Below are 27,154 nucleotides of genomic sequence, written 5' to 3'. Positions count from 1 at the left end.
TTGAAAAATGAAAGAAAGGAAGAAGTAGAAGGAAGTAATTTCTAAGAAATAAAAGAGAGAAAGATGCGAAGCTACTTATAAAGTAGACAACGATTTGCCCAACGTCTTACGTCCGATTCCTACGTCGATTTTAATAATCTTTAGAAATCTAGGATAAATCACGATTTCTATTAATTAATACGTATTTGTCGGTTGATTGAGTCCGATGATCAGGCCAACTGTTAATTACGGAACATCGAACTCACGCAGCGTCGGAACGAGCAAACGATTTATGGTGTCATCAGTGTGATACAATGGAAGATGGAGAGAGATGCGCCAATCTGACCGGAAACTTCACCACTTTCGGGCACAAGTGCACTGGTGATAAAAGGACCTGTATGGTAATGACAAATGATAACAGCGATTCGAACGCTTGTTGATTATACACAGGTCACGCACGTGTTTCAGCAGATGTTTGATATTTTGCTTTGATCGCGTGCTTTTAAAGCAAACAGAATATAGCAAACAGCTAGCTAAAAGCGATATTAGTTATCGTCAACACGAGAGCGAGAGAAGGCTGTTCAAGATAGAGACACAGTTTCATTTCGTTCATAACGCGATTAGTGTTTGGAAATGTTCAATATAGTCGATCAATTCAGTTTCATAATAATTACGTACTTTATTGAAATTGAATCCGCTTTATAGGAACATATGTACATGGTGTACACATTTGAGGGAATATGCAAATGCAATTTTTTATTTGTTCTTCTTATTTATTGGTAATCAACAATGATATTGGATATGATATAATTGTACAGTTTGCACATACACGGCAAAAATATTACGAAATCCGTAATCGATATTAGCCGACCGAATTAACAATGAACGAACCGTATTCTCTGGAAATGATGCGAGATATTCTGGAAAATTGATATTCCCTCGACTAAAAATATGTTACGTTCACACTCACTCGTGTTCGTTACAAGTTCCAATGTGAAATGTCATACAGAGTGAAACAAGGAATTGTTGCAAATATTAATTTAATTTTAGTATCAAGAATCATTCTACGTACATGTAGAATTCTTTCTCATCTTTTCTTTTCAGTCTTCTGTTTTCTCTTTTCGCTCGATACTATCAAGTTCGTGGTTTAATGCTGCCCAAAATGAGCTCGTACTCGGACAAAATTAAAAGAAATACTATATTTTAGCGTACGAGTGTCTCTTGCGATCCGAAGTTTAAAATCTGCAAATATTCCTTTCACGTTTGCTTCTTTCTCTTCAGGTAAAGCGATTTTCTTACACTACCAGCACCGGAGATTCAATGTCTAGTCCACAAACTTGGTCGGTGGAGAGAAAGTGTACTAACAAATGCGACTCCGGATGTATAGTGGTCGGTGAACGAACAAAACTCTCCGCTTGCACCACTTGCTGCGAGAAATCGTTTTGCAATATCGGTACCGGTGCTGCGAACGATCTGACGATAAGAGGGATCGATCTGTTTCTAGCTTTAGTATTACAAATTACATTAACAATTATCATGTATCCGTCCTGACATTGCAGACGAAGTAACACACGATCGTGAATCATTTTAGTCGCCGATGAGAATAATTGGTTCCATTAACGCGTTTATACGTACATTGTAACATACACTGTAATATTACACAACAACACGATACATAAGATTTGTCGCATTACCAATGAAAATGCTGTTTTCATTTTATAAATGTGTACATGGAGTTTCATTCCTTATGTGTTTCATAATAATATTACGATGAATATTGATTAATAAGTCAATAAAATTACGACGATATCGATAATACGAAGCTCAGAAATAAGAAAATAATAATGATGTTCTCGTTCTAATGATGTCGATAAATCAAAGAACAATTGATAATATAAAAAGGGGATGTTCTTAAGAATACGATGCTCATAATTATAATAATTACGAATACAATCAAATCTACGAGAATGAGATTTAAAACACTGCTAAGTTATTACTCGATCGTTCAACGAACCAATGTAATTTAAATTGTAAATTTTAGAAAAATTGTTATAGCAATACACTACCAATAAATTGTATAAAGTAACAAACTTTCCTAAAAAAAAAACTCATTAAAACTCTATAAATAATATAATAATAAATACTGTTTATCGATTTCCATTTTCCCATTATCCTCTACTTAATTCCCAAGGATGTCAATGAGAAACATATTAGGTTGTTCCAAAAGTCTCTGTCTGTTTTATAAGAAAATAATAGATGCACAACATTTTTTCTTTTATATTATTTTATTGAATTTTGTATGATCCGTTTTCTACTAATAGAACAAAATGGATCATAATGTAAAACAAAAAATGATGTGCATCTGTCACTTCCTTATAAAAGGAAAGAAATTTTTGGGAAAACCCAATAGAATGGGAATTTTCTCGTGGACACATAACATTAGAAAATTGTACACAACTTTTATTTAAATTCCTTCGTACGATCTCTGTACAATATTCTTTTATTAATTATACCTTAATTTTCTTTTTATTTTACTTTAATTTTTAAGTATCCTCCGATTGGTTTCCAATTATTTTGATTATTTTGCAGGAAGCGAACAATTTTAACGATCGGCATATTTTTCGATACTCGTGAACAAGAGTGTACAACCTGGACGTTTATACACACCCACATTTCTCTCAAACGCACAAACATCCGCATTCCGTTTATAATACTAAAATTTCGCTGGAAACAGGGAAACGCGAGATCAGGTATCTACTAAATCGCTTAAACTATATAGTTTATACCAGCGCGTTTACAGCTGTAACCAATTAACGTAATAACACTGCCTAAATGAAAGCATTCAGTTTATACTCGTGCATTCTGTTCTTTCAACAGCATCCTGGAAATCTGCGTGTTATCATTTTCGTAGAAATCGAGAGAGCTTAGGTTGAATGTAGATCCGACATCGTCAAACGGAAAATTACAAAGTTCTTGAATTCCTGGAAGGTTCTAACGGGATATAGGGTTTTGTTCCAATGGAAAACGCATATTCGTTTCTAGGAATCGGTTTTAATTAAATTTCCACATCCGTGAACAAAGGGATATGATTTATCGTGCGATAGCATATAATGAAAACTAAGGCAAAGAATGGAATTTTTTGTTTTTCGTAGAAAACGTGAGACGACATCGCCTTGTTAAGAGGAAATAAAACCATTCCAGGAAAGAATAACGATCGTCGTTAAGCGTAATGTAATTTCTTTCTGAAGAGTCAGTACTAATCTATCGCCCACGCGTAATGCCTCGATGCTAAGCATCTCTCATTTTGCATCTCGTTCGTTGCCATTCATCTCGTCGTGTAAAACGCAAATAAAATGGAAAGAAATATTTTTTATTCCAAGAAGCAATTATTCAAACAACAATTTATCAACGGATAAGAAAATCAGAAATGTCCCTTTTAATATTTTTCAAATTAATATTAAAACCATCTTTCTCTTCTTTTTTACACTCTTACGTATCTGAAATTCTTTATCTCCTAATTTCGATAAACCATTTTACAAAACGTAGGCTATTGTCCGTTTTACGTTTAACTGTTATGAAATTTTGAAGTCCATTTACGCATAATCTTGCGAGTAAAGTACATTTTGCCAAAAGTAATCGAACGTCTGTCTACTTTTGAACAATACTGTACCCAACAGCTACTTACAGTGGCTACAAAAAGTATTTCTGTATTATTTCTACTATTCTGTTTATCCCAGCGTGCTAATCAATTATATTAATTGAAAGCATATTAATTGTCCTCTGTCTGCAAAAGCCTTACCGACATTTACACGCTGGATCGTTTAGGATCATGCAATATCTGTTTACGTTCTCGTGTTTTAAAAAGTGTGCTCAAAAATTCTTGAATACTCTTGCAAGTTGTTAGAATATCTTCCAATAATTTTCATATCGATACATGTGAATCTTTTTAAGCGAAGCGGAATCTAAGCAAAAATACGGAGAAAGTGGAAAATCGCTTAAAGTCACTGGTCGAAAACCATCCACTATGCAGATGGACAGATAAATTTCGCGTCACTTGATAGTACTATCGTATGACTACGAACTATTGACACTAGTTGAAAGTGAAATGTAACGGCTGATGAAAAAAAATTGAAAAAGATAGAGATACGTAAGTATTAGCATTAGGTTGGCATAAAAGTTTCTTTCGTTTTGTGAGGAAATAATAAATGTACATTTTTTGTATCATATTATTGTATTGAATTGTGTATGATCTATTTTGTAGTAATAGAATCCATTTTATTTTATTCGTACAGAATTCATTAATAATAACATTATATTTCCTTATAAAACTAAAGAAACTTTTGGAACAACCTAACGCATATAAATACCTTTTCACAGCCACTGTATAAGATTATAAAAGATACTGATATACAGGATATTGTTAGCTGTAGCTGCACAGCCACCACGCACTCAGCATCGCAAATATCGAAAGCCCTGAAGAAAATTTGAAGAAGAAATGCTGTAATTTTATAAAACTGAATTCTAATCGACGAGACGAGTAAACGTGTGACAGATATCGTAGAATAGAAAAAGAAGTGTGTAATAGGCAAAAAAAGAAATGTTTAATATAAATTTTACTTAGAATTCATACACGTAAGTAGATATGACTTTTCTGCCAGTCACTCACTGTGCATTATCTGACATAATTTATCTCTCGTACTTATTCTTTCATCCAGGCAAAGGAAGCTGTCGGAACAGATTTAATTCCCGTTCATTAGATTCGTCGCCTTACTGAATACGATATTCTCGAGTTCGCGGTTCAAGGGAAAGCGAAGAATTCTGGTGGGGTCGAGAATGTCACGTAAAATAAAAAACAGGGGGCTCGAACGAAAAGAAAAAATTAAGGTAACAAAAAAAAACAAGAGAATTTATTTCTTGTATTCTGAATTTACACTGACTGCGATTTTGTTCTGAGCTCCAGCCGTGACTTTCCAAGACTGAAGCTCTTACAATTTGACTTTCGGTAACATCTGTTTCTTCTTTGTTTGTCATCCCTCAATATCCCCACTACCCTGTAGGCGAACGTGACCGTTATCACGCTTCTAGGACATTCGGTGGAAGGACCGTTAGGATACAGATGACTCATTAGGCACTTCGGCGATATACATTGTCGCCAAGGTCGCCACATCTCTATCTCCATCATCGGTCCATCGGATTTGAAGTATGCCGGTCGTGACAAGAGCAACGTTCAAGATGAAATCCTCGGCCCTTGTTAAATCGTCTCGGTCGGGGTCGAACAATGCGTTCGCCAGCATCCTCGTTTCTCGGTGATTGCACATAAAGCTGCCATTATTAGAACTTCAGTGGGCGGTAAGCGCTGGTGCTTTTTCCAGTCTCGCGTTCGCGCTTACTCTTACGCACAATTCGCCGCTGCACTCGCGTGCGTTTCCAGCCGCGTTCATCCGTCCATGTGGCTGCCAGTCGTAGCACGAAGCTCGTTCGTCGCGTTTACTCCACTTTTTTCATCGAAAAATTTTATCCGGAATATCACGTTCGACTCGACGACCGATTAATTATCGTATTTTACTTTCACCGATGGTGCATCATTTTCATGGGAAACGTTTAAATTTCCACGTGGTGCCACGTGGTGGAAAAATTGGCCACCGGTTGCTGCACGACGCTCCTTCGTCGCGTTTATTCCACCTCTTCGGCGAAACGTTCCATCCGGAACGTCGCGATCGACACGAGATCGAAATTAATTATATTCTACTTTCTCCGATGGTGGATCGTTGTTGCGCGAAAGAAAATTAAATTCCTACGGCACGTGGTGAATAAATTGGCCACCAGTTGCTGCACGACGCTCCTTCGTCGCGTCTACTCCACTTTTTCCTCGAAACCTTCTGTCCGGGGGTATCGCGATCGACCCGAGATCCGATCGATCGTCTTATCCTTCCGTCCTTTTCGCGAAAGTCGTTCGAATTTCTGTGACGCGCGCGTGGAAAATACTGGCGCGAATCTTCGAGTTAGTGAGAATCTTTGGCTCGAATTTGATGATTCGTTCGCGTGGGAATGGGACGGCGAGGCGTGCGATTGTCGCGATCGATCTTATCGCTCGCTCCACTTACGTTCCGCTTCGTTCTACCGACTACTAGTTTGCTGCATTCCCGGTTACTTTACTGGTGGTGAATCGTTAATCGACGCGAGTTACCGCCGACGAGTTTGTTACGATACGCAAGTACAGTGGAAAAAGGAGTTTAGCGAAACAGTTTCGTAAAGCTAAACGATTGGACGAATCGAAAGTAATTGGAAGTCGTTCTAAGAATTCTGTTCGAAGACAGCTTTGAGAAGGCGAACGGCGATTGAAAAAAGAAGAAATTGAAAGACGTCGAAGGAAATCGAGAAACGTTCGAATTCAACGAGGCAGTTTCGTACGCCTAGAGACGATGATCGAAGAAAATTGAGAAAGATTCGTCTGTATTTTAAGATTCTGTATCAATTTGGTATAAATAGGTCGAGCAAATATTCACGGTTAATCTTTTCGATAAAGCACTACCTACAAAACCACTGCATTCTATGATTTCATTTCATTTCTGGTGTACCGTAGAATCGCTCCCTTCTCCATTATACGATCGATTAAACAACACCCTGTGTATTAAAACCAACGATTCACCTTCGTATTACTTCCGCGCGAGCTACGTGATAAAGCGCGAGACATTGAAAATGTTAGATCGCGAGAGTATCGTCGCATCCGCGTCTATATGACGCGGAGTTTCGAACGCGTTACGAACCGGCGAAATGAAATGAGAATATCGGGTCTGCGAACTAGCTGCTTTCATCGCAATGACTACGTCTGCGAGTGAACGAGCATGCCTGGCGAGTTTTGGGTAGCCAGAAAATCCTATTGAAATTTCGATCAAAGCGCGCGAGACATGACGCGATCGAAACTTCCCAGTTTTCTCCTCGCCACGTGGCTGCTCGGCACGATCGCTACTAAGTCGCGAATGAGCGACTTTCTGCAAAGCTTGCAGGAGTACGAGATCGTTTACCCTCGAGTGATCCCGAATGAGAGCGCGCGGAACAGAAGATCGACCCACGAAGACCGAGAAACTTGGCGCGAGTATCTCCACCAAGAGCCGGTGTTCCTCGAGATCAGCAACTGGACCTTAAGGACCATGGCCAACGATCGATTGATACTGTCGTCGAATTTCACCGTGAATTGGGTGCGCCAGGGTAAAACCAAGTCCGAGCGACGTAACGCCAAGGCGAACTGCGATCTTCGACAAGGCAGCTTGGAAGGAGACGCGAGTTCCTTCGTCGTCGTGACGATATGCGAAGAAGAAGTGTACGCCTTGATGTTGATCGGGCAGAGATCGTTCTTCGTTCAGCCGCTGACGAATGGCCAGCATGTGATGTTTCAGCCGAAAAACGAAAAGTGGTGGTCGATCAGGAATAATTCGAGCTTCGTGTCTGTGAATCCGGAAAATCCTGCAGGTGAGAAGGATCGTTATCGCGATGGCTTTTCATCTTTCGTTAGACGGTTGGATGTAGGTGATTGGTTGATCGATTTACCGACTTCCTTGCCAATTATGTTATAAGCTTCTTACTTTGCGATCCGCCGTTAATTGCTCCTTCTATTCTAAAATTGACTCTGATCGTGATACTGTAAGAACTGATAGCGTCGATATGATAATACCATACATAGAGTATGAGAGTAATCGTAGTACAAACGAATATATATATATATATTCGGTTTAATAAATTTAATTTAATAAATTTAAACCGTCAAACAGGGAGGGCTTAATCTGCAGGCAAAAAGAAGAAAAAGAAATAATCATTTACAAAGCGAACGACCATTAGCTAATTCCAATTTGAAAATTTAGCTAAAGTCAAAGTCATTTTGAACAAATGTTTCCTGTACGCGTTACCGTTTGGCATGGACGAACGTCTCGGACGTTGATGTCCGTACATTTATATATATATGTAGTATCTTAATGGGTCTTAGAGGAAAGGACAAGTAATGATGTTTTGATTTAATTAATAATATTCGAAGCAAGGAAATAATTACAATGCTGTCGTACGTCTTATTTTCAGACGCGGCTTTCGACTTCCCGATTCACACTCTTCGGCTTCTACACTCCCACGCTCTCGCTTCTCAATTCACACTCTGCACACCTTTTGCATCCGTCCTCTCCGGCTTCTCAACTAATACTGACTTTAACGTTTCTTTGTCTTTTCCCGCCGTTCGAGACACGTGTTCCGAAACGCCCGTGGCCAGGGTCACGCGGGCCCTTTCCACGAAACTATCCACTTAAAAAGGATCGACGACACCTTGATGTACCCGACGATGCCGCGGTTCTCGCGACATTGTTTACGATTCGGCAGATATCTTAGGCCTTTTGTCCACGATACTACATATATATGCATTTCTGATAATCATTTTCAACTCGCACAGGGAAGAAACATCACTGAGGCTACCGCGAATTAAATTCGCGTATCAAGTAACAGGATAGATACGATTCATACGAAGCTTTGCGTGGTTATTCGAGGTAGGAAAAGCTTTAGCAGTGATATCGAGAAAAGCGAAACTACGAAATCATCGCTGTCGTCGAGACAGAAATTGCTGCGAATATCGCGGAAAGCAGAGCGACGGTAAAGAGTACTACAGGAAAAAGTTGTTCGGAATATTAGCCTTGGCAAACATATTTCAAAGCCGTTGAATATGGCGAGATTGTCCGCTTTGTAAATATTTACCGAAAAACATGTCGTACGAAGCTGGGCAATAAACGCGTTTTTCCACAGTTACAAACAAGTATCGTACGTATGAAACAAGTAACGACGAATTTTCCATTCCACGGCACGCGACAATTGACCGTATTATCAGCGTTTCGTCAGAGTTTCAAGAACTGCGTTTTCTTTTCTGTATTTATGGTTTCGCAACTGTAAAACGGAAGGTTTATTCTGGAGATGCGAGTTCGCGTGAACAACTAGCGCAACGAGTAAAAACACGCGGTTTTTGCAACTCGATCGAATTGTTAGCAACTGTGTGTACGAGATCGTATTACTCCCATCGTTGATCGATGTCAGGCTTCTATCTGAGCACACGGACAACGTTCTCCAACGACCAATCAAACATACCAGATAATAATTTTTCATTGTATCATTATTGTAGCTATTAACGACACGGGCTTGTTGTCGCATGATAAAAAGCATGCAACTGCGCTGACACGATAATACAGCGTACTTTTGCACGCTGCGATGGAAAACGCGTCGTTACCTGTTTCGTACGAACGATACTCGTTTGTAATTCTGTAAAGAAACGTCCGTTGACGAACATTATATAAAGTTCTTCCTTCTTCTTCTTCTTCTTCTTGTCTGTAAATCATCTCCTTACAATTTGACGGTTTAAATTTGGCACACCCCGTATATACAGGATGCAATGGAACAACGTCTGAAAGCGAGAACAACGCGAATCCTTGTGGAAAAATGAAGAAAAAGTATAGGATAAAACGTTCTCATTTTCGACTTGGAGAATCGAGTCTGAAAATTTATCAAGTATACTCGAACTGTATCTGAATATCGGTTCGAATAATACATTTATTTAATTATATAATTAATTTATTACAAAGGAAATACAATCTGGATATGAATGTTAAATGGAAACAAATTTTGCTAAGTTGAAAATCGATCGTATCGTAATCACCACGACTCGTTGTTTACAGATTAAAAATCTGTTTTACGAATACGAGGAGCTATATATCTACTATTATTAATCAATTTTTATGAAAAATTTCGTACGATGCGCAGGTAAATTCTAATTTGATAAATTGTTGGAAACGTGGAAAATTGAATGGAATAAAATTACGTGGCACGGTTTACACGGTTGCAACTTTATGACCCACTTAGGTCAAGTAGCAATGAAATTTATTGCATATATCGGAAATTCAAGGCACGTAATTGGCAGTTTATAAACAAATTATTTGTTCTCTTAATTAAATTGCCCGCGTCGAAAGCTGTGAAACGTTTTTGTATCGAAATCGAAGAATCAAACATCGCGATCCTATGAATGGAAGAATGCGACGTAAATGTTCGAAGTATGGTTGAGAAACGATAGAAAATTCCAAGTGTTACGCTGTATTTCTCGTTCGATTTAAATCGAAATTTTAATGAGGAACAGCGCCGATTGATATTTAAAAGTGAAACGGTTAAGAGCAACGATACAGGTTTTGTTAAAAGCAATTGGTCTATTTACCTCGCTGTTTAAACGGGTTTGCTTGACGTTACTTTGATCAATTTCCATTGACACTTTTGTAGATAGCATTCTTTTTTACGGATGGAAAGCCGTCTGATGGAAATTTGTCTGAAATGTCCGTCGTAAAATTGCATTTTCGCGGGCAACAGAAAACAATGGAATTTTGTACAAAAGCGCAATACTTTAATTAGCGCAAAATTCCATTTTCCCCGCTGGGAAATTGAATTTTCTATTAAAGCGTGATACGTTTAATCAGCGGCGGCGTAAATTCAACAAACTAACAACTGGAATATTGACTTGTCACAATTTTGTGACACCGTATATGTCGTCGATACGTTCCAGTCTGGTCGTATTTACAATTTCAGAAATTTTGCAACTATTTTTTCATTTTATCCGTAACGAGAATAGCGAAGATAAGACAGGCAAACGTGGTAAAACGTTGATAATTCGGTTACAGGGAAATCGAATAAATTTGAAGTTGAAGAAAGTAAGAGAAAGTCGAAACGAAGCAAACGCGATTCCTTAAGCCACGATGTTCAGGGATTTTATAATCTTTCCGGTGACGTCTTCGACGTGGAATACCCAGAAGCTGAGAAATTGATTCTGTACGATGAAAAAGACGATGTCTCCACAGAATACAACGATACAATAGTGGAAGAATTATCGATCGACGTAAATACTGTTGAGAAATGCTCAGTTGGTATGACCGCTAGTTACTAAAAGGTTACTAGGGTTATGTTGGTACGACTCCTAACTACGCTCTTTTGTCATAGGAGTCGACCACGCCTCAATTGCTAAGACGCATTGGGAGAGTTTAGACGTTTGCTGTGTGATTTGGTGTTTTGTATAAGAGAGAAAATAAAAGGTGTGATAACCAATCCGAGTGGATCCGAGATTGATTATCAACCCCAACCTATATAAAATAACAAATCCCGAGGAAATTGGATACTTCTCTGGTCCTAAATGGCAAAGGAACAGATTATCAAGTAAGTCAAATATTTTTCCAAATGCCATTCTTGTACAATCGTTGCTTTTCTACTTACCACGTACAATATAGCGGTTAATAAATTAACGAATCATCGAATATTACTGAAAGAAAGAAATTGTACTGATATTCCAATCTATCGTGTACAAAAGTAATAATAACAGCATGTAATATAAGAATAGCTTATCTTCAGCCTTAAAAGGAACTCGGTTTACAATTATTCTCCCTATTGCGTTCCACTCTCGCTTGATCTTCTACACGTTCCTCTATATTTCGCTGTTTTTAATTTATTTTATTATTCCCTGTCTATTACACATATGTATATTGTCCATTGCACGAATCTTTATCTATCTTACCTAATTTAATGTAAAAAAATAGAAAAATAGACAAATTTGCTGGAGGAATACGTTTACCAAAATTTGTCAAGAATTTTAAAGAAATTTGCAGGATGAAATTCACGGTGATACCGAATTGATATTTTTGAAATTATACTTTTGAAATAATTATTTATATCATAATAATTATTCCACGAATACTTGCTCGTAGATATTAATTTATGCTTTTAATAATCATGCGTTTAATCTATCAAGTCGAGTCGAGTAGACTTTCTAATTTCGTGGAAGATAAGTCGATTTCTAAGATAAGTCATTTCTAGAGAAAAGACCAACTGCTAAGGATTCGCCGCCACGATGGTTAGAGCTTGGAATAGCTGCTGATTACTCCGTGGTAGATTTTCATGGAATTCGAGTACAGCAATATACCTTGGCTCCTTTAAACATCGTAAGTAATACCAAACGAAATTCTGTTATTATACTTAGATATAGAATACCTCCTCCTACACATGTACGCAAGCAACCGGGAAACATAGGGCAGAGTTATGCGTATCTCTGTATTTTCAAGGTACGCTACTTGCTTTCAAACATCTCGATCGTATACTCGGATGGAAGCTCTGTATTTTCTGTTTACACTGTTCAAAGCTTACACGTATCTTTTAAAAAGTTCAGCGAATAATTTATCCGTAATGGAATTTTGTAATCGATTAATTTCAGCCATTCGGTAATTGGTTTTCCAATGCTGTTGAGATTAATAACGTACATTTCCTAAGATAAATATAACGAATAAAATTAATTTTTTAGGAAAATTATATAAGATACGATGTATTTACGACAGTTTTGAATAATAATTTATTTGTAAGGCTGTAATACTGTTTTAACGCCTGTTACATTTTCGTACGTATTTTAATCCTAGGTCAGTGCAATTTACATGGACCCGTCGCTCGAATCCAACATGATTCTAGTGATCGTACGAATGATTTTATACGCGGAAAAACGAGACGTTATGGTAAGCGATTTCCATTAAATTAAATCATTTAACTAAAGTAGTAACTATCTGAGATACGCATATGCGAGTGTCAATTATTTTATTTTCTACTTATCTGTACAGTGTATGGTATATAAATTATATAGGTCAAAATATCTGCGCATGACGTTTTAGATCGATAAAATGCAACGAGTTCCATTTTGTTAAATTGGACAACCGTGAACGATCCCTTGGAAACAAATTTCCAAACAAACAATTTTCACGGATCATTGACAAACCTCGCATTTATCGTGTATCCGAAATATCTGTATAATCGACTATTAAACCTTTTTCATCTCTTAAGAATCTTAATTTAATGTTATAGACCTATGATAATATCATTGATATACGACACTTGCGATTCCTTTTACTTTTCTTTTTCTGCTATTCTTCTCTGCTGTTGAATCAACATTTCAACATTTTTCAGGAAGATTAAAATACTAATAGCGTTACAAGTTACATTTGATTACAATCAACAACACGATTACTTGCACATATATTTATTATCATTGACGAATATTTATATATAGTATATAATGTATGATGTAATAATAAATATAATATATTCGTAATATTTGCTAGCTTTTATTAAGAAAATATTAAACGTTGTCGTAGGTCCGCCGTGGCGATGCCAGACGATCTCTCGAGAACGTTAACAAATGGAACAGAAAGATGCTGTCCTCGAAGGACGTAAATCACGATGTTGCTGTATGGTTGACGCGATTAGATATAGGAGGTCCTTCCGGTTACGCACCTGTGTCAGGAGTATGCTATCCCGCGAGATCGTGCGCGTTAAATCGAGACGAAGGCTTGACCAGCGCATTTATCATCGCTCACGAAGTAGCACACATGTGAGTGTCCCACATGTTGGATATCGTTGGCAAACTGAAATATTTATAACTGGCCTGGGTATTTACGCAGAGACCGTGTGCTATTTATTTATGCAAATACGTACTTTTACGAGAATAATTTGAAAAATGAAATCTCCATAGGAGAACTTATTATCTTTACCGAATATCACAACGAGTACTGTGCTTTGAATCTGCCATAGATTTTTGCGTATTATGTGCGTTCTTGCATTCCTCCTTTCACCTACGATGGCTCTTAAACAAGAAACGATATCGTAACGAGAAATACAACTTAGCTGAGCGTCCACTTTGGTTCCACTAGTGTTGTCCCATACGACTTTGTGTTTGACCTCGCTATTATGGTACTTTTTACCCAACGTTTCCTTCACCGCCTTCACTACCTTCGATTTATCGAACTTGAGACTTAAACTGGCCGTTACTAAATCTTCCGGCTTCTTCGACATCGGTTGGTGTCTCTTCGTGAACCAATTCTTCTCTGTTATTCCCTTAGGGATGATTTCGATCATTTTCCCATACAGTAAGTGATTTGGGGCAAATCCCGTTACACTGTGTCTGGTTACATTGATTGTATTCTTCTACGCTTTTTTCTGCGATCTTTGTCCAGTTTCTTTTTTTTTTCGAATTGATCTTACATCTCATTCTGTTTACTAATGTTTGATTTACCCTCTCGTTTAGTCCATTGGAGGATGGACAGTCTGTCGAGGTGAAAATTAATTTAATGTTTTTCTCTCTCGCGTACTCTTGAATTTCCTTGGATGTCATCGCTGGGTATCGGTCTGCAAGGATAATTTTTATGGAGTCAGTTTCTCCTGTCGAGTTTATAAGTTTTATGATATCTTCCGCGCGTTGTGTTTTCGATGTGGACTTAAAAACAGCCCTTGAAAAGTGATTTATGAGTATATGCATATACTTCTTTGGTGAGTTGTTGTTGGAAAAACCTCGGACCGTATCGAATGACATTATTTCAAACGGTTTCCTCGCTGGTCCTAGTCTCGACATAAGCCCGATCAGTCTTCTCGTTCTGCTTTTATTCCTAATGCAAGTTTCGCATTGTTTGCAGAATTTGTCGACAATTCGGTCCATATTTTTGAAATAATAAAAGGATCGGATTTTTTTCAATATGTGATTCCTTCCAACATGGCCAAAGAAATCATGCACCGTCTTTATGATATGCTCGCCAAACTCTTGTGAGACGAATATACGTTGGCGTCCTTTAATATTTTTAAAAAAAATCTCTGATTTTTTTATAAGGTCTTTCGTATTTTTAATATCTTCTCTGTTTTCTTTCTGATCTCGGATTATATCTTGCTTTTTATAATATTCGCTACTTTCAAAACCTCTTCTTCGTTCTCAAAACTTTCTAAGACGGGGTTCCTGGATAGTGCGACTGCCTCTATGTTGTGTTTTCCTGGTGAGTAGATGATTTTGAAGTCGTACTGCGATAAGTAGTGCATCAGGTCTCCAAAAGTTTCATCGGTTCTTGCTTTGATTCTCATTGATTCCAACGGTTTATGGTCTGAAAGGACAGTGAAGTATCTACCGATTAACTAATGCTGCCAGTACTGAATCGCTTCTTTGATAGCAAGACATTCAAGGTGAATTGCTTTGGTAAGCGATTAGTATCTGCGAATTCGTAGAATTCGTGGATAATTCTCGAGCTGTTTCGTGCGTACGCGATTTTAAGTGGCACGCAAACAGGTGCACCTATTCGCGTAGCGCAAGAAATGTATCACGGAGGTCGTTGCAGGTAATATCCATCGACAGACGGGACAATTCGGGTGCACGATCTATGCCTATGACTGTGCAGTAGGGCATACTCTTCTCGACCACTTGTCTGGCGCCAACCACCACTATTGTCTCGCGAAGGCCAAGCTGTAAATCTTCGTTGCTTATACCGTTTTCTTGGTGAGTGTTAATTTTTTACTTATTCGATGGTATAATAATACCGTTATTACGAGGTAAAAGTTTTTGGATGTGTGATTTCTTGATTGAAGAGACGCTATCATTATTAAAAGTTTGAATATCCCGCCACTAGCGAGGGAAACATAATACAGAATGATTCTTTCATTTGCTTACATTCGATTTCTTAATTTTACTCCTATTCTCCTTTTTAATTCGTAATTTAATTGTGAGGACATATGCTATGGAGCAATTTTTGTTACTTTTAGCATCGTTGCTTTATTTGTTAAGACTGTTGAGCAATACGATCGTTTACTTTATTTACTGCCTTGTTTGCTATTATTTTACTTTTAAAGACAGGTATTTTGGAAATATAAACTTCTACATATTGGTATAATATTGATATACTTAAAAATGTCGTTTAGTGAATAGGAAAATAGGACACTAAAGGTTTAACTAATTGAAAACGATTTAGTTATTGAAGATAGTACTTGCTGAGCAAATGGATCGCGAAGTTGACATAATGCTACAAATGATACACGCTTCAAAGAGAATTAAACAGAAAACGATGATCATTGAACTCGAACTTGATCTTAAAGCAGTCGTGCGATATGACAACTCTCGATTTTAGCGATTCTTCACTCTTGACTCTCCGGTGGCTAACTGACGATCAACGACTGTGATGTCGAAATATTAGGTCGTTCGAAAAGTTTCTTTCGTTTTATAAGGAAATAATGGATGTTACGCCACGAGGCTTAACACAGGCTGTATTTTCTAACCGTCACTCGCGGCCCTACAATGTCTCAGTCAGATCGTCTTATCTGACCGCCGGATCATATACAATGTATCGACGAGCCCATAGCTGTCGCCAAGCAACGAGTTCTCGAAACATCGAATTTGGTCCGTTACGTTTTCCACGCAAGAAGAGACATACGTGATCATAGGCGCGAACGGTGGCGTGACCTAAGTATAGTGGGGGTCGTCTTAAAGATGAGACAAAGAAATCATCCAAAGTCGATCAGTTCCTTGTGACGCGTCGAACATTACACATTGAGCCAAACATTCGCTTATTCTATTAAGTATCATATCGTGCTACGTCCACCAAGAGACTAAGCTCAATTGTAAGAGCCTTGCTCTATATTGTATACATTTATATTATCTGCGTGCGATAAGGTTGTTAATTGTTGATATCTTTTCAATCGTGTAGACTAAGTGTTGGAAATATACATTATTATAATTCTGTGACTCTCAGTGTTATACCGCATCAACCACCCCGATTATCCTAACCGAAATACGGGGATCGAACTATTTGTGGTGTCGATTATTCTAATCGTAACGGGAATTTACGACTCTCGTTGACGCGTATTCTAACGACCGCGTCTCCCCGCGATAGCTCGAACTTTTAAAATGGATGCACAACATTTTTCGTTTTATATTATTTTATCGAATTACGTATGATCCATTTTGTTCTGTCAAAATAGGTTTCATGTTGTATGAAGATGCATCGTTGTAAAAGACGTGTCTGCAAAAGAAAAACACAACCTAATATATTGATGGCCGTTAGGTCTATCGAAGTTTTCTGATCCTTTCGGTTTGTTGGCATTTCCGCTTTATTGTCTATGTTGTCTGTATGTCGGCGATGATTTTCGCGGTGCTATAATTGAAACCAAAGAAGCCTCTGGAAAGAGGATCGTTATGCCGAGGCCTGATTGTATCTCTCGCAGGACTAAGAAAACTAAACACTAGAGAGAAGATGTAAAGTTTTGTTTGAAGTGAGATCCACTTGAACGGTATTAATAACTTTAGAATAAGAAGAAGGAAATTAATCGGTGTGCAAATTCTAACGGAATACAGTTACATTAAAATACGTCGATGTGACTTTAATTTTGAAGGAGGAAAGAAACGAAAATTAATGTCGTTACGCTGTAATTCAGTTGAAGCCTAAAGTGAAGTAAATTCGATAACGTAATACCACGTAGGGATATATTCTGCACGAGGAGCTGCTAGGAGATACGTATAAATTGATAAAAACAGCATAGTAATAATATATGGATCGCGGTAAAGATCGAAAATGTTTAATTTCCAATAATATTTTCCTATACGAAAGAGGAAAGTTTTAAGGAAAGTAGACGATCTCTCGTAAATTGATGGAACTTTGGTAATTCAAAGTTTCCTTGAATTGTGATAACTTTTTGACAGTGAAGTACAGTTGTTACCTTGAAAACTGCATAATCGACTGGAAGTTTCTGTACGAGATATTGAAACATCGATTATGTTTTACGAGTTTTCCAAACAATATCGAATCGTTACATATTTCGTATAATTTCTGCTCGTCGTAAATTCGTAATAAAACGAATAATTTGATAACGATCGCAAATTTCTTCTTTTTTATTTTAAACTTATCTTTCTTATTTTCCCTTGCATAAAAATTAAAGTAATATTAACATATACATACTAACACGATATATACAAGGCGAGTTACTTGAGAGTTTGAAACGAAATATTTTTTATATTTTTAAATATATCGAAAAATGTTTCGGATAAAAGCTGAACTGAAATTCTGCGTGCAAAAATTATTAATTCACTTACGTCGAAGAAATATTAGTTTAACAGATATTTTAATTTTTATTTAGTGAAATTTATCGTACGAAAAACAAGCACGAAGACAAATACGAAAGTAGCGTCTTGTGTCTTTCCTTGTCTCTTATACCTAAAATATTTACTAAACTAATGGTTTTTCGATGCAAGAAGGTTAATAAATAACATTTTATAGAGAATTTTGAGCTGCATCGATTAATGTATTAAGAACTGTGTGATTCCATTTGAAGATTCCATTTGAAACTTGTACAGGTGCGACGGGAAGCATAATATCGCCGACAGCCTCAAAATATTTATAACAGCCACAATGTGATCAAATCGCGAGTTTAAACGAATGATCCGTTAATAAATATCAGACGAAGCAGGGAATTGTTTTGACGGAAAAGTAATAAAAATTGGTTCAAGTTCGTGGAATTTTCCTTCCGATGCCAAAATACCTGATGGAAATATCTACGTTAAATTTTTGAGATTCGAAGCTTAGCGAAAGAAATAATTTGATTCTAACAAGTTCTTCGTGTATCATAATCTTTCATAAGCAGATTAAAACGAGTATTATTTAACAAATTGTATATTCGATGATATACATTTGATTTGTATAAATCGGTTTCGTTCGACAACTCAAATTCGAATATACAGGATTCTTTATTTTCGAGAAGATCGCGTTTGAAAATTTACCAAGCGTACTAGAACATGGCTAATTCTGGACTGGCTAATTCTACGTGTGAAAATAAACTGAGAATGTGGAACAAAATTTATTCTCAAGACGCTTTGTTTTCAAGAAAAGTACATTTTTTTAATTTATCACGTAATGAGCCAAGTTCAAGTATACTTGGTAGGCAAATTTTCAATCTTGGAATCTCTTGAATACGAAGCATCCTACGAACAAATTTTCCTCTATATTTCCCTGCCATTTTCTCTTTTCTCTTTATAATAAATATATTTCGATAAATTTATAATTATCGTTTCTTACTTTTACAGCGTGTCATACGAACGATACATAAACATAACAATCTATAATTTTCTGACCATCTAACGAGTCCACCTGCTATTTGTTTCTATTAAATTTCTATATATACATATTATTATAAATTTTCAAATTATTTAATTATGCAAGAGCAAGGTAAAGGATGATCTTGAAAAAAATTAATCGAAAATGTAAGACGGAGCATCCGCGTGCCAATGCTCATTCTTGAGAAAATCGATTTCGAAGATATATTGGCTATGCGAAGATTTGCCAAGGGTTTGAGCCGTAATATTTTCGACACTATTCATTATATCGAAAAATGCTTCGGATAAAAGTTTGATGGTTGTAAGGAGGACATATTTAGACGTTGCTAGCTTTTCTATAGGTGGTGGCGCAACCATCGTACTAAGGTCGACTTTGTTTCTTCAAATGGAATCACACAGTTCTTAATACATTAATCGATGCAGCTCAAAATTCTCTATAAAATGTTATTTATTAACCTTCTTGCATCGAAAAACCATTAGTTTAGTAAATATTTTAGGTATAAGAGACAAGGAAAGACACAAGACGCTACTTTCGTATTTGTCTTCGTGCTTGTCTTTCGTACGATAAATTTCACTAAATAAAAATTAAAATATCTGTTAAACTAATATTTCTTCGACGTAAGTGAATTAATAATTTTTGCACGCAGAATTTCAGTTCAGCTTTTATCCGAAACATTTTTCGATATATTTAAAAATATAAAAAATATTTCGTTTCAAACTCTCAAGTAACTCGCCTTGTATATATCGTGTTAGTATGTATATGTTAATATTACTTTAATTTTTATGCAAGGGAAAATAAGAAAGATAAGTTTGAAATAAAAAAGAAGAAATTTGCGATCGTTATCAAATTATTCGTTTTATTACGAATTTACGACGTGCAGAAATTATACGAAATATGTAACGATTCGATATTGTTTGGAAAACTCGTAAAACATAATCGATGTTTCAATATCTCGTACAGAAACTTCCAGTCGATTATGCAGTTTTCTATCTCACACAAGGTAACAACTGTACTTCACTGTCAAAAAGTTATCACAATTCAAGGAAACTTTGAATTACCAAAGTTCCATCAATTTACGAGAGATCGTCTACTTTCCTTAAAACTTTCCTCTTTCGTATAGGAAAATATTATTGGAAATTAAACATTTTTGATCTTTACCGCGATCCATATATTATTACTATGCTGTTTTTATCAATTTATACGTATCTCCTAGCAGCTCCTCGTGCAGAATATATCCCTACGTGGTATTACGTTATCGAATTTACTTCACTTCAGGCTTCAACTGAATTACAGCGTAACGACATTAATTTTCGTTTCTTTCCTCCTTCAAAATTAAAGTCACATCGACGTATTTTAATGTAACTGTATTCCGTTAGAATTTGCACACCGATTAATTTCCTTCTTCTTATTCTAAACTTATTAATACCGTTCAAGTGGATCTCACTTCAAACAAAACTTTACATCTTCTCTCTAGTGTTTAGTTTCCTTAGTCCTGCGAGAGATACAATTAGGCCTCGGCATAACGATCCTCTTTCCAGAGGCTTCTTTGGTTTCAATTATAGCACCGCGAAAATCATCGCCGACATACAGACAACATAGACAATAAAGCGGAAATGCCAACAAACCGAAAGGATCAGAAAACTTCGATAGACCTAACGGCCATCAATATATTAGGTTGTGTTTTTCTTTTGCAGACACGTCTTTTACAACGATGCATCTTCATACAACATGAAACCTATTTTGACAGAACAAAATGGATCATACGTAATTCGATAAAATAATATAAAACGAAAAATGTTGTGCATCCATTATTTCCTTATAAAACGAAAGAAACTTTTCGAATGACCTAATATTTCGACATCACAGTCGTTGATCGTCAGTTAGCCACCGGAGAGTCAAGAGTGAAGAATCGCTAAAATCGAGAGTTGTCATATCGCACGATTGCTTTAAGATCAAGTTCGAGTTCAATGATCATCGTTTTCTGTTTAATTCTCTTTGAAGCGTGTATCATTTGTAGCATTATGTCAACTTCGCGATCCATTTGCTCAGCAAGTACTATCTTCAATAACTAAATCGTTTTCAATTAGTTAAACCTTTAGTGTCCTATTTTCCTATTCACTAAACGACATTTTTAAGTATATCAATATTATACCAATATGTAGAAGTTTATATTTCCAAAATACCTGTCTTTAAAAGTAAAATAATAGCAAACAAGGCAGTAAATAAAGTAAACGATCGTATTGCTCAACAGTCTTAACAAATAAAGCAACGATGCTAAAAGTAACAAAAATTGCTCCATAGCATATGTCCTCACAATTAAATTACGAATTAAAAAGGAGAATAGGAGTAAAATTAAGAAATCGAATGTAAGCAAATGAAAGAATCATTCTGTATTATGTTTCCCTCGCTAGTGGCGGGATATTCAAACTTTTAATAATGATAGCGTCTCTTCAATCAAGAAATCACACATCCAAAAACTTTTACCTCGTAATAACGGTATTATTATACCATCGAATATGTAAAAAATTAACACTCACCAAGAAAACGGTATAAGCAACGAAGATTTACAGCTTGGCCTTCGCGAGACAATAGTGGTGGTTGGCGCCAGACAAGTGGTCGAGAAGAGTATGCCCTACTGCACAGTCATAGGCATAGATTGTGCACCCGAATTGTCCCGTCTGTCGATGGATATTACCTGCAACGACCTCCGTGATACATTTCTTGCGCTACGCGGATAGGTGCACCTGTTTGCGTGCCACTTAAAATCGCGTGCGCACGAAACAGCTCGAGAATTATCCACGAATTCTACGAATTCGCAGATACTAATCGCTTACCAAAGCAATCCACCTTGAATGTCTTGCTATCAAAGAGGCGATTCAGTACTGGCAGCATTAGTTAATCGGTAGATACTTCACTGTCCTTTCAGACCATAAACCGTTGGAATCAATGAGAATCAAAGCAAGAACCGATGAAACTTTTGGAGACCTGATGCACTACTTATCGCAGTACGACTTCAAAATCATCTACTCACCAGGAAAACACAACATAGAGGCAGTCGCACTATCCAGGAACCCCGTCTTAGAAAGTTTTGAGAACGAAGAAGAGGTTTTGAAAGTAGCGAATATTATAAAAAGCAAGATATAATCCGAGATCAGAAAGAAAACAGAGAAGATATTAAAAATACGAAAGACCTTATAAAAAAATCAGAGATTTTTTTTAAAAATATTAAAGGACGCCAACGTATATTCGTCTCACAAGAGTTTGGCGAGCATATCATAAAGACGGTGCATGATTTCTTTGGCCATGTTGGAAGGAATCACATATTGAAGAAAATCCGATCCTTTTATTATTTCAAAAATATGGACCGAATTGTCGACAAATTCTGCAAACAATGCGAATATATAGGAATAAAAGCAGAACGAGAAGACCGATCGGGCTTATGTCGAGACTAGGACCAGCGAGGAAACCGTTTGAAATAATGTCATTCGATACGGTCCGAGGTTTTTCCAACAACAACTCACCAAAGAAGTATATGCATATACTCATAAATCACTTTTCAAGGGCTGTTTTTATGTCCACATCGAAAACACAACGCGCGGAAGATATCATAAAACTTATAAACTCGACAGGAGAAACTGACTCCATAAAAATTATCCTTGCAGACCGATACCCAACGATGACATCCAAGGAAATTCAAGAGTACGCGAGAGAGAAAAACATTAAATTAATTTTCACCTCGACAGACTGTCCATCCTCCAATGGACTAAACGAGAGGGTAAATCAAACATTAGTAAACAGAATGAGATGCAAGATCAATTCGAAAAAAAAAGAAACTGGACAAAGATCGCAGAAAAAAGCGTAGAAGAATACAATCACACCAGACACAGTGTAACGGGATTTGCCCCAAATCACTTACTGTATGGGAAAATGATCGAAATCATCCCTAAGGGAATAACAGAGAAGAAGATAAACTTAAAAAGAGACAGAGAAGAAGCATTTAAAAACTCAGCAAGAAATTTCGAAATCAACAAACAAAAATACGGCAAAAAAAGACGAGAACACGAGTTTAAAATTGGTGATACGGTCTTCACCCACAACGGAAACAGAATGAATAGAAATAAGCTGGAAGAAATTAGGAAAGGATCTTTCAAAATTTTGAGAAAGATTTCAAACTCTATATGAAGTGGATAACGGTAACCGGAGATCTGAAGGGAATTTCTTCAAACTGGCCCGGAAAAACGACCGAACAGAAAGGAAGTCGATCGAAGAGCTTCCGTTCCAACAGCTTCGACGTGTCGACATTGCACGGAGCTAAAAGTAAGCTTAGCGGATCCTCGAAAGCCGCTATTTCGACCTTTATGGCACCGTCGAATTGGTTCACGAAGAGACACCAACCGATGTCGAAGAAGCCGGAAGATTTGGTAACGCCCAGTTTAAGTCTCAAGTTGGATAAATCGAAGGTAGTGAAGGCGGTGAAGTCGTATGGGACAAACACAAAGTCGTATGGGACAACACTAGAGGAACCAAAGTGGACGCTCAGGTAAGTTGTATTTCTCGTTACGATATCGTTTCTTGTTTAAGAGCCATCGTAGGTGAAAGGGGGAATGAAAAAGAAAATCGTAAATCGTAAAATCTCTTCCAGAGAATGCACTTTATCGTAAAAATTAATAAAGTCAACAACAACGTGAAATTAAATAATTCTTGTTTGATATTCTGTATTATCGATATAGGTGAAACGTGGAGAAGATAATTTGCAATCATTGCGGACAATATCGCAGTGACATTATTATCAATCGGCAATATTAAAGATAAAATTCATATGGGATGAAAACAGAGCGTCAAAAGTGGTTATTTTCCGATCTTCTTGCGAAGGGAAGAATGTTTAAGAACGGCTCTCAGCAAGGAATAAAAAATGTTATTACAGTTCCATTTTCGTGTTCGTTTTTTTTCTACATGATCCATGTGAAATAATTCTTCAGATGCTCTGCTGGTAAATGAATCGACGATTGTAATAGAGGAAATATGAAGTACAGCGAGATCGTTGTTGATTATTGTTCTACACCGATATCGACAAAATAATTCTTCGACAACTCTATTGATAAATCAATTGTAGTTTGAAATCAAACGAATCTGAAGTACCATTAGTTTGTTGCTACGAGAACAATAGCCACCAACGATCTCGCAGTAATTCTGATTCGTTCGATTTTAAACTTCAATTGTTTTACCGTGTAGCGCGTAAGTTTGACCTCTGCTTAATTTTTTCATCTCTACACTCATCTTTTTCAACTTCCATGTCACATTTCGTATAAATGCTAATAATTCTTTGTTTTTTTTTTTTTTTGATAAATTCTCTTAAACGTCGCACAAGAATTTTTCGTTCGCGAGGAGGTGCAAAAATGGCCACTTTTTGACTTAAGTCAAAATTTGCAAATTTGGGGTTAGCCCCAACTTAACCACACTTTTAATCCAACATGAATTTTATTTTAATATTACTGATCTCTGATGGTGGATCTGCGATACTGTACTTAATGATTGTAAACTATCTTATCCACTTCTCATCTATATTAATAATATAGGAATATTAAATATTATTAGGAATATTAGGAATATTAAATAACAGTTAAATACTGAAATATATGTTATTTGATTTGTTTTAGAACGAAGCTCATTCTCTGGAGTGAAACTTTTAGTTTCTCTTTCTTACGCGATAAAGGAGAGGTGCAAAGATTTAAATATTTATAACATTATGACCTTTATTCTTTAAGCACGAAAATATTTTAAATACAAGCATATAAATATTACATATAAATATTTCTATTTACATATACATCAAGTAAATTTACATATACATTTTCATCTTGGTAAAAAGAACGTGTAAATTATCGTATTTACTATTACGTATTTTAACGCGAAATCTCGTTTCATAAAAATTTTCATTCAAATACGTAAACACATAATATTCATAAATTTATAAGAACAATTTTGTCCGTAGGTATTTGGTAGCGCAATTGAGAAGATGTTAACGGCGCAAAAGGGAAACGATACGGGGGCTTCCGGGTCGAGCGGAAAGCCCTCGGTATTTCCGAACAAACCAATGTCAGGCAAAGTGACAAATTGGTTTTCAAATACCAAGAATCAAAATCGGAATCAGACGGAATCCAGCGAACCGTCTCTCTGTTCTTCCCTAAAGGACCTATTCAACAATTAATGGGGAAGAACAAATGCTAATAAATGTTAAGTGTCTCTAGTTTAATTAACACTTCTTTATCTTTATCTTTATTAACACTTATTTATTTAAGAATTTATTCAGAGATTAACACGACCTAATAGATGACTGACAATCTGGTGTAATTCAAATTAACGAGCTATACTTTCCTTGTACTTTCTTATTGCTATACCTCTACAATATTCTTTTATCGTATCTGTCGATTTTAATCTCACACAAATATCTAATAAATGTGTATACAGTAGTTGACGAAAATATTAGATAGAAGATTTCTGCGAATATATATTATGTTTGTTAGTGTTTTTCTTCACTTCACTTCAATGTAACGAGACGTGTCTATCATGATTACACCGGTAAAAATTGAGACTAATTTGGAAATATATATATGGAAACTAGAAGATGCTTATTCCAGACGTACGCATAGCAAAAAACTAATGTACAATGTAAAGAGTATTTTTAAACATATGATTGATTAGGGATAAAAATGCTCCTACTAAAAATATTGTGACTTATTTATACAATACATAATTAACTGTCCAAATACCGATGGTAATCAATAAGCATCTTATAATTCCTATTTACATTCGTTTCAAAAGTTTCTTTCGTTTCATAAGGAAATAATAGATGCACGACACTTTTTGTTTTATATTATTTTATCGATTTATGTATGATCTATTTTGTAGTAATAGAACAAAACGAAAGAAACTTTTTAGACAGCCTAATGCATCTTGAAATTCATGAAAAACTTCAACAAAATATTCATGGAAAGTTTCTGTAAGCGTCCGAGTACTTTCGTGAGCCGTTATATGTATAATAATTCGTCACAATGTTAGTGATAGCTTGGAAAGTGAACTATTTTTATTATACATCTTTTTACTTTCCATATTACGCTCATAGATACTCTAAAACGCCGCGATACTAACTCTTATCTATCATGTTTACGAATGCCTATAATTTGTGAAACCGCTTCTGATTTTACGGAAATTTTGCAGTTGCTTGATGAATGAAACAGATTTGTTAAGAGAATCACATGTTATAGATACCTGAACTGTGATTTATTTAATATATCTTTTCTGATTTGTTATCCTGCAACATTTCCATGTTTTACGAAGCTTTAAATTAAATTTCACAAGTTTATTTTCCTTAAGCTAAAGACGATGCTGGTGAAATATTTATTTCTGAAGTAAAAAGTAAAAATATAGCTTACATATTGCTTGTATTTAATCATGTATTACGATTAATCCTGTTGCGATACTCGTATATTTCAGTTAGGCTCTGGTTTTAGTAAAGAAGAAAGATTTATAATATCTTAAGAGGATGTTTAGCATGAAATCATGCTAATAAGAAGTTTTTCCTGTTTTTCTTCAGGCTTAAAATATTTTTTAATGTTGTGAAAAAATTGGGTTGAAAATGAATAAAAGGGTGCAACAGGGTATTTAAACAAACTAATATCTCTTATATGAATAAGTCGAGTGATATGCTGTAAATTATTTTCACAAAAAGACACCCATTTTTATTATTGTTTTCTAAACAAAATTCAATATGATTTGTTATACCTGTAATAGGAAGTTTCTTTAACTAACATTTAGTTATCGATCCTATTTTTATTGAAGTTTAACAATACTGTTCAATGTTAATAATTATTAATTTATAAGTGAAGGGTAATTCCAACGAAGAAAGATATCATTTGCAAACAAATAGTTTCAGATAAAATCAGCATTGGTACTGTAAATTTAAGATATTATAAATCTAATATGTATTGTATCGCAAAGCGGGATTCATGATGAAAAATTAAATATAAAAGTCCATGAAATTTCGCAAATTTAAACATCTCAGTTGATACAGCTTTAATAAATGTGGACAAAAGTTTAGTCTATCTCTATATTTAAATAACGCATGATATTTAATTCTACAGTATAATTAAACAAAGATTCGAAGCTGAAAATTTCGAAATATAATTGAACAATATATCGTACAATAAATGTTATATGATGTTCTGTAA

At 36.0% G+C, this 27,154-nt stretch overlaps 3 protein-coding genes across 5 annotated transcripts in view; all 3 read left to right on the top strand.

Moving 5' to 3' along the window:
• Window positions 1-209: 209 nt before the first annotated feature.
• Window positions 210-2,069, top strand: LOC125384921 (the record flags this gene model as incomplete). The annotated part of the gene is made up of 2 exons (XM_048405093.1): window positions 210-380; window positions 1,261-2,069. Coding segments are annotated over 2 exons (441 nt in total), but the record flags the coding sequence as incomplete, so codon positions are not given.
• Window positions 2,070-6,804: 4,735 nt separating this feature from the next.
• Window positions 6,805-13,592, top strand: LOC125384924 (A disintegrin and metalloproteinase with thrombospondin motifs 12-like). The gene is made up of 6 exons (XM_048405097.1): window positions 6,805-7,449; window positions 10,686-10,888; window positions 11,145-11,193; window positions 11,848-11,972; window positions 12,441-12,533; window positions 13,167-13,592. Exons 1-6 carry the CDS (start codon window positions 6,888-6,890, stop codon window positions 13,404-13,406), a joined length of 1,272 nt encoding a protein of 423 aa, XP_048261054.1. The 5' UTR covers window positions 6,805-6,887; the 3' UTR covers window positions 13,407-13,592.
• Window positions 13,593-23,089: 9,497 nt separating this feature from the next.
• The window catches only part of LOC125384914, a 208,049-nt gene continuing 203,984 nt past the window's right edge, over window positions 23,090-27,154 (top strand). Inside the window, exons 1-3 of one of the 3 annotated variants that reach the window (XR_007223770.1) lie at window positions 23,646-24,460; window positions 24,584-24,644; window positions 24,919-25,179. Coding sequence is in view for 2 of the 3 variants with exons in the window: in XM_048405078.1 (XP_048261035.1) it covers window positions 23,105-23,466; window positions 24,919-24,949 (393 nt within the window). In the remaining variant the exon portion in view is untranslated. Of the gene's footprint in view, window positions 23,467-23,645; window positions 24,461-24,583; window positions 24,645-24,918; window positions 25,180-27,154 lie in introns of those variants that run through there. The other 2 variants (XM_048405078.1, XM_048405077.1) reach the window with 2 other exon arrangements.

The sequence above is a fragment of the Bombus terrestris genome, chromosome 4 (genome assembly GCF_910591885.1).
Source record: "Bombus terrestris chromosome 4, iyBomTerr1.2, whole genome shotgun sequence".
NCBI lineage: Eukaryota > Metazoa > Arthropoda > Insecta > Hymenoptera > Apidae > Bombus > Bombus terrestris.
Note: the sequence above shows the minus strand (reverse complement) of the source record. Positions and strands in the feature narration are given on the sequence as shown.